Source organism: Poeciliopsis prolifica, unplaced genomic scaffold (genome assembly GCF_027474105.1).
Source record: "Poeciliopsis prolifica strain line A6 unplaced genomic scaffold, Auburn_PproV2 SCAFFOLD040, whole genome shotgun sequence".
Taxonomy (NCBI): Eukaryota; Metazoa; Chordata; class Actinopteri; order Cyprinodontiformes; family Poeciliidae; genus Poeciliopsis; species Poeciliopsis prolifica.
Window position 1 is genome coordinate 1,968,295 of NW_026562415.1, and position 14,799 is coordinate 1,983,093.

Consider the following 14,799-nt stretch of genomic DNA (forward strand, 5'->3'; position numbering starts at 1 on the left):
TCAAGGGTTTAAATAGATTAGCAATAAAATTCACACTCTACATCAAACACTGGCCATAGAAAATACTACTTAGACACACTCTGCAGGTTCTGGCTTTATTACTTAGGGGCCCTGAAGAGAATGACCTGTGACCCGGACCAGATGGGTCTCCAGCAAGTTCTTTCTTGCATGTCCTCAGCAGTTTATCACTCTTTTATTCCCACCATACCTCCTAGCTTTTCTTTACCTGTAAAGGTGTTTGTTGGTCCCAAAGGAGAACATACGGTGAGCACTTCACAGCTAAATGTTTTCCTTCCTATTCCTTTTTTACCTATAGGCTGTGTTGCAGATTTCCTTGTATTCTTTGAGCTTGTCACAGACCATCTCCAGGAACTGATTGGAGTACGCACTCAGATCCTGCATCAGGCTCATGAGGTCCTGGATGGACTTTTCCACAACCACAGTGCTCTACATGAAAAGAGAGAGGCAAAGGAGCATTAGCTTGCAGGTTGTCATTTTGTTGCTTTTCCTTAAGACACTAAAGCAACACATTTGTCAATTCAAAATGCCATACTTTTGCGGAGTCATCAGTTATCAGATTCCTGTTTAAAAATCTGGCAGTTCTTTACAATGCTGGGAGAAAATAATATGACAATCTAGCACATATTTACAAAGGCCAGGTTTTATATCTGGAAAGGAAACACCAACTGGATAAATGGATTACAGAATGGATGTATGAAAGAATAAATGGATGTATTGCATTAGAGAGAGACATAGATTGACAGGCTAAGGAATGGACGGACACAAGGACACGCACATCTAGATGGATGGATATGTTGAATATGAAAACAAATGGTTCTGTGTTGAGCTCACTTTAAAAACTGTATTTTACATCACACACTTGAAGTAAACTTGGTGATTGAACGCTTGCGTGTAAATGTGTGAAGTTCATGTTAGTTTTGATAGTCTGGACCATCAAAACTAAGATTAAACTGAGTTTGTTTTTACTTTTTATTTTCATGGCTGGGTGACAGAAAAAATGAGCAGAGAAACTCATCATACAAGCACGTAGCTGAAGTAACAGCACAGATGTTTTAATTAACATTATTGAGGGTTTGGTCAGAATCTGGATTTCAGATGAACTCCAAGCAAAGGACAAGATCAGCTGATACTGTTTAAGTGAGAAAAGACATCTGCAGGGAATAAAACATGCCATATAGTTAATAGGAGCTAGGTTACAAATTGTGGATGGCCAAAAGGGCCAAAAATACATAAATCATTAAATTAATGTACCATGAAATAAACAGGTGTTTAATTATATGCTTAAATTTATTTAATAGACATTTAATTTAATTAATATGTTTTCAAATCAGTAAAATGTGAATGTTTAATAGCCAATGCAGGTACTTGATTAAATGTGTATTTAATTATTTCATAATTCCTTTTCCTGCAGTGTCGTCATAAAATAATGGAGGATTTTCATGAACTTTCCAGTAAGCTTATTTCAGAGATTTTACAATTACCACCCAACATTGAAGCACAAGATTGTTATCCATTCAATTTCTTCGACTTTATCCGCCACTTGGTCTGGATGGTAGAGATATTTATCCTGCACACAATGATCCACAAAACAAGGATATGAAGTATTTTCCTCTTCCCCGTTTCCTTTCTACATTTTGTTCCGCAGCTGAAAAACACATTTTTCACTTTTCCAGATCTCTCAGGACTGTGTCAGAACAACTTTTGAAGACAGATCAACAAACTACTACATACAGAGAGAAAAAATGGACTATATTTTCTGGTAGTGTCGGGTCAGATCAAGTCTGCTGTGCAACGCAACAACAGGTCTTCAACTTCTAGACGGGTCACCAGCGGCCAGAATGATGACTCGTGCTGGAGAATTTGTCAGAAGTCTTTGTGGATACGTCTTTGTGGATACGCGAATTGGTGTGTGTGCACATATCTGTTAGTTTTGAACTTTTGCGCCATGTGTTTTTGGAGGCTCGTCGTAATGCGTGCGCGTGTGCAGGTTTGTCACGACGCACCCATCACCAGGAGCCACAGCGGAGCTGTGACAGCAGCCATTACAGATTAGCCACTCCTGCGTGACTAATAGCTGGCCCAGGAACAGGAAAGCAGCTTCATATCCCCAGACACATTCATGTAAACACAGAGAGAGGGCAAACTTTTCAAATCACACACCTCTGAGCAACTCAAACGCTGGCAAATAAGATAACAAGTCAGACTCTTCCAGTTTGCCACTTAACCAATCTATCTTACATCTCTAATAATAATAATTACTCACTATAATTGTGGAGATCAGCAGTAGCCCACCCTGCAAATGGCAGTTGCTGTAATAGCAGAGCAGCCATCTCTCTCACTACAGATAAACACAATTTTTATTCAGCTCACTACTCAGGCTATGAGAATTTAATGTGGACTTCCACTGTTTGTTTAGAAAATGAAAATCTTTATTGTTTTGTCAAAGGTTAATGAAATGGAAATGGCCTTCAGCACAAAGACAGTAAAAAGTCTGACTTCAAGTGATGTCAGCTAAAACATGCATAAATACAATCCAGCTGTAAATATAAAAGTGACGTAAACCAGTCAACATTTATTTCCAAATGTAAAATTCAAGAAATGCAAAAAATATATTAACATTGAATAGAAATCATTTTCAAAAATTTTGGAGGTAAATTTTATTTTATTTTTCGGAGACAGGACCAATGTCAAGGTTATTTCTGATGTCAGATCCGTCGATAATTTTACTTCTAGAAAGACCACAACACATTAAAAAGTTAAAAACACCCTTCATAAAGGGACACAATTATAATCCAAACTAAAATGCTACAAGGTGTTTTGTTAGAGACAGAAAATTACAGAAGCTAATTATTTTTGCTGTATTTAATAATCAGAAAACAAACAAGATTTTTCATTATTTGATCAATCAGAGACGCTCAATGCAAACTTGTCCAGTTCCAATCGCTGGTCAACAGATCGATCATCTCTAATTGCTGTGTTATTAGGATTTACACAGATTAAGTGGCTCATAAATCTGTGGGGGCAACTTAAACTGAACTAACTGTCCAAAAATCCAAAAAACAGAACCCTGATGGGGCAAAAAAATATTAATATTAATGGCCTTTCTTGCCTTCAGTCTCCCCTTCATTCATTTTGTCACAAATAGAGAAGTCTGCACGTACACACAAACAGCAGCTGCTCCACTGAGGAATGTAATGATCCATAGCAGTGCCCATATCCACGGAGTACTAACCATGGCCTCGTCTCTGCCAGGGGAGCAGCCTTTACTGTCCATGCCTTACTGCCTGTCAGCCTGCCAGGGTGGGAAGAATTACACAGACCCTGCAGGGGAGCTCGATGTTAGGGTAGTTAATGTGGCAGCAACAACACAGCCCCCCTTCCCCACACAAAAGTTGGGAGGCAGTAATCACATTGTGATGCAGAAATGTGATAACTAACCTCCAAAAAGAAAAATGAATAGAATTCAAAAGTCAGCCCTGCAAAGAGCAAAATATGCATAAATGTAATTAATGAAGAGATAGAGTGCAACCAACAGCTTATGAGAAGAGGGAACACCTGTCAGACCTTTTTTTAATCAACAATGGAAAGAATGATATTATATCGTAATCTTAGACTCTAGGTATATAAACAACACTTTTGGTTTATTCTTGTAACAATGAATCAAGATGTGATTATTAAAGTCCCAAAATCAATTTAACATTGATAAAAACATTGCCAACATTGTTCTCAAGATGACTTAAGAGGACCATAAGAAAGATTTCTTCCCTATCACACCTGTTTCACATTATTGAAATATCATATCTAATGTCTTAGTCATAACAAATATCCCACCTTGGATTTTACACTACAGAAAAAAGAAAAAGTAATTTCCAAATTACATTGAAATCCTTAAAGTAATTCACAGAAACAAGCTTTGGTACAACAGTAAAAATCAATGCAGAAGATCAGCAGACAAACAAGAAGTACTGTTTGTGTCAACCCAAACAAATTCTTAAGACATTTCTGGTGTCTTAAACGATAATGAATTAACACAAATGTGCAATTAAATGCATCCCAGCTTTTCCAAGATATGATTCTACATTTTCAGCCATAATGAAAAATGCAAAAATCAATACAAATGTGCAAAGTAAAAGAAAAAGTGGTCCTATGATTGGATTTCCATGGTGTGGTCAAAAAAGTTTATGTGCAACATAATTTATAACACTGTCCTGCAGTACTCATGTCACTGGGCTGAGCCTGCAGAACACAATAACGGACCCGGTTGGTGAATGGAGAAGAGTAAACAATGGCTACCCGATCCATTACTCCTGCTCTAACAAATGCTCCTGCACTCAGCTCCCTTGTCTAATTTGCTCATTTAACACAGCCATTCGTCTTAGGCTGCAGCAATCATTAAAAAGTAATCAAGGAACAGATTGAGAAAGGGAGGGCTTAGAAGGAGAACGAAAGAGTGCTGGAGAAAGCAACCTCTCTTACATATCCTCTGTCTTGTTTGACTGTTATATGGAAAGTTTTGTGGAGGGTTCGTCATCTCTCCTCCTCCTCCGTTCTAATGTCTCAAGCTTAAAGGTCAACATGCAGCTGATTCATGCGAAAAGACAAAACAAAAACAAACATAAATCTGATTTAATTCCACTTTCTGGTATTATATTACTCTGCATCTGTGCTTGGTTGCAGTTTACATCTACTCTTTCACATCATTACAACATAAACACACAGCGAATCACAGAAAATTAAGAGATTGCAAATGGATCTTGGAGGTTGCAGGGGTAAACTCCTGTTGAGAAATGAAGGCCATGCAATAGTGGTTTAGTGACAGCAACACGGCAGCATCCCGAATGGCAGCCAAGTGGAAAAATCTGCTAATGCACGGCCGTCGCCACAGAAACCACCCTGAGTTGGTGCTGAAAGTAGTGATTTTCGTTGGTGGAATGAATAAGAGGCACAACAACGAGAACATCATTACTGCAACAAAGAAACGGGGATGTCATTGCTGCTGCTGAATTCAGTTGGCTAAATCTACCATCCTCTAAATCGGAGGGTTTAAAACAATCATTGTTTTACCTATTCAAGCAAAGTTAAACCACCTGATCACAAACAGCATGGCAATGACAGCTTTGTGTTGCTCCTGTAATGCGTTTACTGGTCTGAATCGGAAACGGATCATGGATTTTTCCCATTAAAACAGCTGGGTGCCCCTCAAGGTTTTGCTGAGGTCAGAGTGTTTAACCCTGCACTGACTGCCACTTCACCCACACCCTGACCTCAAACCACTGACACGTGTAATGCCTCTGCAGTGCCACTCACATGGTCGACCAAGGGTTGCCAAAATAATACACACTCAGCAATGCAAGCAAACACCCACACATCAGGAGCGCATGCAGAGATAACCTCTGTCCTCTGCCCTCTTTCTCCCACAAAGATTGTCCCTCTCCTGAGTAAAGAGGAGGTGGGCACGAGTGGGACATGATCTTGACAGATCATTCATCAATGTCGGCGCGGAGCCGTTCTCCAAAGACTCCCCTGACACACACCGGATGGCATTCATGCTTGTGCTAACTCAACTGCAACACACGCCCCGTTTGAATGTGCATGCATGTAAGTGAGCAAATGTTAAGGTTTATAAAGGTCCTTATTAAAGCAGAAAAACGCAGCCTCGATATCTGTCTGACAACTTAAACCACCTCAATGAAATACACATTGCAGGATATGTTGCTGAGGTTCTAACAGTATAATGGAATAGTACCTAAAATGCTTCCACAGATTATAGTTTAGATTTTATCTAATGAGACGGGCACAGAAAAAAAGTATTTTGGGGACGTTTTTCCACATGATTGTTCATTGTGAAATGGCTCAACCTGTTTAGAGTAATTTCAATTCATGAGATAATTGGTTACACTTACGCTAATCGAAGCATATGCTTTGTGCAAAGTCATTTTATTGTACCAATATTTGTGAGGTCACTATCCTAGGTTTTCTAAAGTCTCCAATAGGACTTCTTGCAGGTTTCTCAACAAACTCTTCCACATGAACAGTGGCCCCTTCAAAGTTGCTATGTGCCTCCTGACTGCTTCTCTGATTAATTGCAATTTAACTGAATTCCTGCCTTAATCATCTCCTCAACCTTATATCTTGTGTAACCCTTGTTCTTTAAATTTATTGGTGTTTGTTCACTACTGTTCTCCAAATAGCCTCTGAGGTCTGATTTGAGGCCGTTCCTATTTAGATTATATTTTTCTTCCACACCACAATTATGTACTACTATGTGTTGGTCAATCCCATAAAAACCCTGCAAATTTGCTTTGCACTGTGACAAATGTGCATAAAAGTGGTGTGCAGACGTCTACAAGATACTGTAAACTTTCCAATCAAACATCCTGCTTTGGCTTCAAGGATGATGATATACATCTTCTTTGTGCCTCTTCTTCTTAAAATGTCATCTGATTAAGTCTTTTTCTCCAGCGTGCATTTTTGATTTTGTGCTAATTACATGGTCCACCAAAGCAAAATGTCAATCCAGAGCCATAAAGTAAAGCAAATTAATGAAATTTGATGACTTCAATGTTCCAGATTTATTATAAAATTGTGTCCTACTGAAAGGTATGTGTGAAATTGACTTGTTCTACATATTTTATGTGGAGTTCAAAAGGTCCAAACTAAAACAAAAGGGTATGACAATCAGGAAGAGAATGCATAAGGCACCATTTTTTTAATACTACCATTCAGCTAAATTGCTGTTGTTGATTTTTTATCCTATCAACTTTCCCATGTTTTACACAAAAAACAAATTACTTCATTTGTTTAAGAGATATCTTGTATGTTTTTAGTTGGAGTTATTTGTGAATAAAAGCCTCAGTCCAAAAAACTGGAGGATTCTATAGTATTAGAATAGGTATAAAGTGGCCCAAATCAAAACATTCATATGTAAAGTAGAAAACCATTCAAAACTGATTTTGCCTGCTATCGCTGTTCTCACAACTTCCTTCAGGTACACAACTCATATTTGGAAACAAAATAATTCAACCTTAAAATTCAAACTTCTAAATTAGTGTGTTAGTTCAAGATTGTTAAAAGCATTGCCAATTGTTTTATGCTTTTATGTTCCCATTATCCGTTTTTGGATCCAACATCTAAAACTACATTTTATTGTGCTTTTACATCATCAAATGATCCGTTTCAAGCTTAAAGGGGCTAAAGCTGCATTAAACTCCCAGTCTCTGGCAGGACAAAACTGACTTTTAAAAGCTCACGATTTCTTTAACTCCAAACACCGCTTTTAGCATCGCAAGTGTTCTAATTGAGAGATGAGGAGCAATATCACACTTGAGCGATTACAGATGGGCTTTTATATCACACACACACACACACATCCCATCTTCTTCACCCACACACAAAAACAAATGCACAGTGAAAATATGGCACTTCTGCATATGCTAATCCTGGGAATCACCCTAGGGTTCAGATTTGCCATTTAAATCCCAATAGTGACCCCAGTTCCTCCTTAATAATCATCATATAATCTTCTTGTTTTTCTCCCTACACCTGGTTTGGTATAATTGCTTTGTAGTGGAAGAAAGATGAGCGTGTTTACCATTTCTTGTCAATTATTATAAATTATGCACAACAAGAACAGAATTAAGCCATCTGTGCTTAGTGTGAGTGAATAAAAACTTCCAGAGACTTGACATGAGACTGAAAGACAAATTATACTTTGTTAATTCATTTTGTGAGGGCTGCATGTTCTTTCCTGTGCTCCATTAGCTCCACTGGTAGCTCATACATTAACTCATGTACACACACACACACAAACAAACACAAGCATGCTCACACTAACATAAAAACATGTCATTTTCAAACTCAGAGCACTAACTTCCTTTAAAAACTCAAGCTGTTAGTTTTATCATGCACCCAGAGCCAAAACCTTGCTTCCTTCCTTCTTGCAGACCAAAGGGCATGTTTGTCATAGAGCTGACATTTCAACTTTTTTTTCCCTCCAACCAACTCAGTCAAAGGCAGATTATGTCGTGTTACACATAGAGACTCTGTCTGTGGTAGAAATGCATGATGTGAACCTGTAATACCTTTGGCAGTAGCTGCTCAGGCTCTTTCTCTTTGCACTGCCAGCCGAGGTGACGTACATTTCTGTTATTTATAGTCATTATATATAACAACATAGTGATATGAATACATCAAATCCACAAACAAAGCCCAGCAATGTCCCATTTAAGAGAAAATGGAACATCTCCTTGGCTGAAGCAGGCTGGAGGCCTTGGGCAGCTGGGTTTGAGCCTCAGGAGTACATGTGTTTGGTATGAGATAACCAAGAAAAGGTGGGTGGTGAGGGCAAGTTCCACCTTAAGCAGCGAGGATGGAGGCACACATGAGTGACATAAATAAAAAGAGAACTTATCAGAATTTGAGGACATTTGCTAAAAGAGTGGAAATTAGGTTCTGATGTATTTAATCAGATTTGGGAAAAATAGATTAAAGACAGTGTCTTACTAAAATATCCATACCCATGTAAATTTTAGACATTTTGTCACTTTGTATCCCCAAATATATGTCATATGCCAACTTATTTTGGTATATGAAGTGCATAATTAGGAAGTGAAAGAAAATTTCTTTTGAAATGAAAACCCTGAAATTGGACTTATACCCCAAAACTTCATTGTTATTTCAGCTGCATATTTATGGTCTTTGTCATGTTCACACAGTCTCTTCTGTTTTTTAGCCCCGTTTCTCCAGATTGTAGAAAGTAATAAACATGACTTTTTCAAACAAAGGATTTCTTAAGTCAAAATGCCAAAACTAGTTAACTTTGCAAAAGCAACATAAAAATCTCATAATTTCCTTCTCTGCTTTGTGTCATCCACTCCGTCTTGAAGCAACACCGGCAGTAAAATCGTCGCTCCTCTGTATGTGGAACTATTGCGTGATTGAGCTGAATATTATGGGTGTGTCTGTTTACTCGTAATAAACAGATACACCATCAGCAGGCCATCGGCGGTCGAACATGTCACACCAGAAGCTGCTTTTTTGGCGGGTTTTTTTCAGCGAGAGAACAGGATGGATGGTTTTGAGGAGCAATTGTCTGAGGCCATGAGGACACCCATGCTGTTTGGCTAAAACACTGAACCTTTCTTGCTGGTACCGGTTTGATTAAGTTTGTAGCTGTAATGTGACAAAATGCAGTGAATCAAGCAAATTTTTTGGAGGATCAACATGCTGTTTCAGTGAACTCCACTATGTTTCACCAGGATAGAGATGTGAAATATCAAATGCTGCAAGTAAAAATAGCATTTCATAACATAATATAGCATTTCTTTATAACTCTTACAAGTGGTAAAACTATCAAGTAAATATTTAGTTTCTGATTAATAAAGTGGTGGTCTCAGTGTGAGGGGGGCATTTCCAGATCCTGTTTGTGAATCTTCCTGCCTCTCACCCCAAATTCTGTCCTAATCAAAGGCCACAGCTGATGCAGCTAACAGGTATTGTGTTTGTGAATGCTGTGTCTGCTGATGGGAACTGGAAGCAGAGAGTGTCCTTAATAAGGGATGCTCCACCACTACCATCTTCACAACATGTGTGTATATGGTGGGGAAGGTGCAGCAGGAAGCCCAATCAACCCACCTTCACCGCCCTCCTCCCCCACAAATAAGCAGCGTCGACACAGATCATCACAAATCAAAAGGTCAGCGTCATTACAGTCGTTGGAGGTGGAAGTCTATGTACATGCACAATAAGGCCGTGCATGCCAGTATCTTCCCTCCTGTCTCACACAACTACATGCGAATATGAATTTTAAAAGGTCAACATCATTAGCAGCCCATCGACGGCCGAACATATCAGCGTTCTAGCAAACTCTCAGGCAGCTGACAGTGAGTGAATGCAATCTGTCCTCATCTGGCTTTGGAACAAGTTCTGTTTGCAGACAAAAAAAAAAAAAAAAAACACCCAAAAAACAGGCAAACACATGCACGTGCAAATAACAAATGTGCAATTACAAGGCTAGCATGCAGATGCACAAGAGCTGGTTAGGAGCTATTGTGTGGAGACACTGGGGAGAGAGCTGAATGATGCTTAGCTGGAAAGAGAGGGCCAATGTGTTCAGTAATTATGGCTCTGATGTGGTCTTGGCTAATGAAGTAAACAAGCAGCTTACAAACAACTCATCTGCACTCACTGACTTCGAGAAACAGAAGCAGCACACGACTGGGCAGGCAGATGGCTCGTCTATGCTTACTTCAGGGCAACAGAAAGGTGCTCACCTGGCTGCTGTTTGGTGAGTTTGTCTCATTGCAAATGGGTGGGGCTGCATGTGAACACCGGGAGCATGCTTGTTTGTTAGTGAGTCACAAAATGAGAGTGTAAAAAGGACACTGCAGGGTGGGTGGGTTGGTGATCGTGGGTGGAGGGGGGATCCACCAAGATTAATGGAGCCAATCTCCAACCTATCCAGCAGAGTGACCATACCCTCCCTATCCTGTTTTATTTGTCTTTTCTACTCCCCTTCTTTCTTTTACCACTCGCCTCTTTTCCCCTCGATCTATCTCTAATTAAATGAATCAATCAGTAGCAACACAAAGCTGGACAGATAGCCTCAGTCCATGTGTGTGTGTGTGTGTGTTTGTGCGATACCATGCAGCAAAAATGAAAGAAAAACAAAAATAACTATGGTCGCAGCAGACCATAGAACAAAAACGAAACAGATCAAGAAATAGAGCATGCAAGTGAGATGGCGAGAAGGATTAACAGACAAGCGTTTGTTGCTTGGCTACATTTCCAGTCTTTAATACGACTTCTCCTTTGGGAACTTATCTACCCAAGCTCTGCTATCACACTCACACAAATGGACATTAACCTCTCCCGTTGAACTATATACAGCCCCTTCCAAACCCTATCTCATCCTCCTAGTGGACAATATATACAGCTTATGTCAGGCTCATTTTCATCTCAATACAATGTAATATATACATAAAATATAAAAGCAATAGTTGACACCACTGGGACCTAGTGATAGGGAAATTCCTGCCGATATCATTATTACATTTTAATCTGCAGAAATACACTGCATGTGTATTTCATATTAAAGCTGCTAAAGCAAACATAAGATATGCTGTTCACCTTGACTTTTGTGCAGAGTTTCCACAAAGTGCCATTACCTATTTCTGCAGCAGGAGATATCATTGACAAATGACCCGATAATATAAAAAAAAAATTATGCAATAATACAGACTCACCCTAAGAGTTAATGTTATGGAAATATTTTCAGAAATGTTTGGTTTGTGCTGCACCGTGAAGCGGAGGTCGACAAGAAGAGGGGATCAAGAATCATACCCAGAGAAAACTCAGATGTAATTCTTAGCATTTTAAATGTTACCTTTACAAAAATATTTTTTTGTAGATATGGACAGTAATTATTGTCCTGTTTTCACACCATGTTGTAGTGCATTCTAAAGTATTTTACAGCTAATCAGGATTTTTCTTAAAAATGTCCACAAAGTCACATCAGATTTTGTTTTTTTAATTAATTACGTAATCTTTATTTTAAAATTAGCTTACACTATATCTGTATCAATGGTATTCTATGATCATTGAGTATTTTAAACAAAAGTAAATGACAAAAGTGAAGGTGAATCAGACTTTTTCTTGCCAATTTCGATTGATGGTTTCCTTTTAGGGTGACCTGAAGTTTCTTATTTTGACCTTTACTGACTGTTATAGTTCTTCAAGACTGCAATACCCAAGAGAGAAAAATATGCTGCAGCTCTTTGATAGCGAAACCAGTTTTGAATATAGCAGAAAAATGAATAATTAACTAAATTAAATCAATTTTGCAATTAGTGAACATTGAGGTTATTGTGGAGAGAGAAAGGTGGATAAAACCAAACCTATGTTTCAACTGTAATAGATTATAGCTTACTCTGGAATAAAATGAACAACTCAAATTCTTACATTTTTCTGGAAGGCCCAAAAACTTTAAGAAAAATGGAAAAACAAAACAAAACACAAAGATTTTGTCTCTCGCTAGGCAACATAAAATAGGCAAGGTTGAAGGTAAAACTGTAAATGCCACCTAGTCAAGTGGAGAGGAAATAAAATTGGTAATAATAAGCACCGATTTCAACCTGCCAGTAGTGCCACAGTACATTTAATTTTCATTTTTCAGTTTCTCATTTCAATCATAAAACCACCAATGCTAATAACTTCCCCCAATTTATAAAATTTAGCATTAATTTATGCTTCAGTGGCTGCAGAGCAGATGCCTCTATAAAAATTGTGATCCCCTTTGGTATTCTATATACGGCCGCAGACAGGCTGTATGAAAGAGCTTAATGTTGTGTAGCAATATTAGGTTCTTTCCTGCGTATCAAACAAGCTGGGTCTTCTACTGTGATGTGGTGTCTGTTTCTGAGGACACCTGGCGCAGAGTGTACCATGCTGCTTAATAGGGCACAAAAGGTACGTGAGGGCCCGCAAAATATCCCACACACAATGCCCTATTTATTTTTCCTTCACAATCTTTAATAAACAGAACTATAATATGTCCAAAGCAAATTGCAATTGTAAATTGAATTTGAAATTTTGAAAGAGCTTAAATTTTGTCGTTTCTTTTTTCACAATTGAGCTTCGCGAACAATTTACAATTGTTTCTTCACATAGCTAAGAGCACAACTGAATATTATATAATAATTATTTGTCTTTGTAGAAACAGTTGAGATTTTCTACCTGTTTGAATACATGTGGCTGGAATAAAGCATATTTAAAACTATGTATTTTCTAAGAACTAAAAAAGAAAAAAATTGTAATAAGGTCATCTCTTTCTGGTTTGCATTGAAGAATGCAACAATGTAAGTACCTTAAACAGGTCAGACTGAGGACAGCTAAAGCTTTTTTACATTCAGTTGGAAAAAAAAGATGTCAAACCAATTTTTTATAAGCGTCTTTCACAACAAAGTGAAGAAAAAAAGACTACCCCGAGGTTGAAAGTAGTCTACTGTAACTGCCACTGTGGCTAAAGACCATCAAAGAAAACAGCGGGGTGCCTCGTAAACAATAAAAAACCACAGTCACAGACAAACAGGTAGTAAACAGAATAGAATAGAATAGAATAGAATAGAATAGAATAGAATAGAATAGAATTTATTGATCCCCGAGGGAAAATTGATTATCTGTTGAAAGCTACTCCATTTTATGTGATAATAAAGAGAGAATGAATACCATACCAACATAGCAGCACATACACATGACAATTTCAGAGAAATACCACCCTGACACTAGAATATGAACTGTAGCCGAGCAAACATGGAAGGCTTTTTTTAGTTAGCCCAATTAAAACAGGCAAAAAGCCCAAACAAAAGGAGTGTTTTATTTCACTCCCCACTATCAGCGAAAAGGCTCATTAGCCACAGCAGCATAATTAGCAAGATGCTGAACTCCTCGTTAAGGAGGGGCCTGAGCCGTAAACAAACCCCGCTGAACTCCAAACACCCACAGTCCCTTTTCCCACTGTAATGAACTGCCACCGCTGTTCGCTCCTTGTGAGAAAACAGACAGGAAGGCTCTGACAAAAACAAACAGCCAAACATTAACTTCCAAGAGTTGCTGCACAAAAGACACCCACAGAATCAACAAGCCTCCTCTCTCCTCTTGAGAACAATTTTGGCATGAATGCACACACGCCACTAATTAATATTTAAAATATTTATGTAAGTTAAATAGATTTTACAAATACAATAAGCACAAAAAGACAAGTTTCACAAAATTCAGAGAAGAGGAAGAGTGGCAGCTGAGACAAAATCTGGCCAACTGTCTGGATCTCAATTTTGGCACAGTTTTAATCTTCAACCTGCCTGCTTTGGGAAAGAAAAAAAAGCCAGGGAGTAAATGTGATGCAGTCAATATTAATTCAAATAGACCTTTACTTTGTTGAATTGCTTAGATCTGCATAGATTGGATTGATGACACAATATACAAATTACAATAATCAAACTGTAACACAATTTTTATGTTAACTACAAGAACATGGGTTTTATCCTTTACTAAAATGAGTTCAAAAAGCACAGTCACAGACCTGGTGCGAGAGTCTTCTAACCATGAACAGAGGAATCAAACTTTTAGCTATTTTGGCCAGAGTGTTTGAAGATGATTGTCAATCATGACAATGGTAGCAACATGCTGTTTTTCTTTTTGTTTTTGGTTATCAATCTATCTCTAAGAAGGGGTAGTTTCTGTTCATTTTCTGATGGTTTTGTGGTGAAACCAACTGTTTTTGGTAGATGTATTACTGATTTTTCAATGGTGCTAAGTGATAAGCTCTGTTAAGACCTTTCAGACTTCATATGGAAAGTACGTATTCCGATTGCACTGATGCATCATATGTTCGATATCTTTACACAAATTTGAATGCGACGCTCTGCAAAATGTAACAAATGTCAATAAAACAGATAAGAACACACTGTTTAATATCAGACAAGCCAAAAACAAAAAGAATTGCTTAAATGCATCATTAAACGCACCAATGTATTTATAATTCCTTCTTATGATGAATGAATGAATTTGACATTTTAAATAAACATATACAGTTGCTTGTTTGCATTCACTCATCAACAACGACAAACTGAAAAAAGGACCAATTATAATTTCAGATGCAGTGACTAATAAATTTCCCTGGATACAATGACATGTTGAGGCCATAAGGAATGTGAGTGTGTGTTCCTCTGAACAGAGATAGCAGAGGGCTGCAAGGTGAGTGTACACAAGAGGCTTGTCCTC

At 38.1% G+C, this 14,799-nt stretch overlaps 1 protein-coding gene across 1 annotated transcript in view; it reads right to left on the reverse strand.

Moving 5' to 3' along the window:
* exoc4 (exocyst complex component 4) overlaps positions 1–14,799 on the reverse strand; it is a 112,356-nt gene that overhangs the window by 27,465 nt on the left and 70,092 nt on the right. The window contains exon 14 of the mRNA XM_055054792.1: positions 311–447. Coding sequence (XP_054910767.1) covers positions 311–447 — 137 coding nt within the window. The remainder of the gene's footprint in view (positions 1–310; positions 448–14,799) is intronic.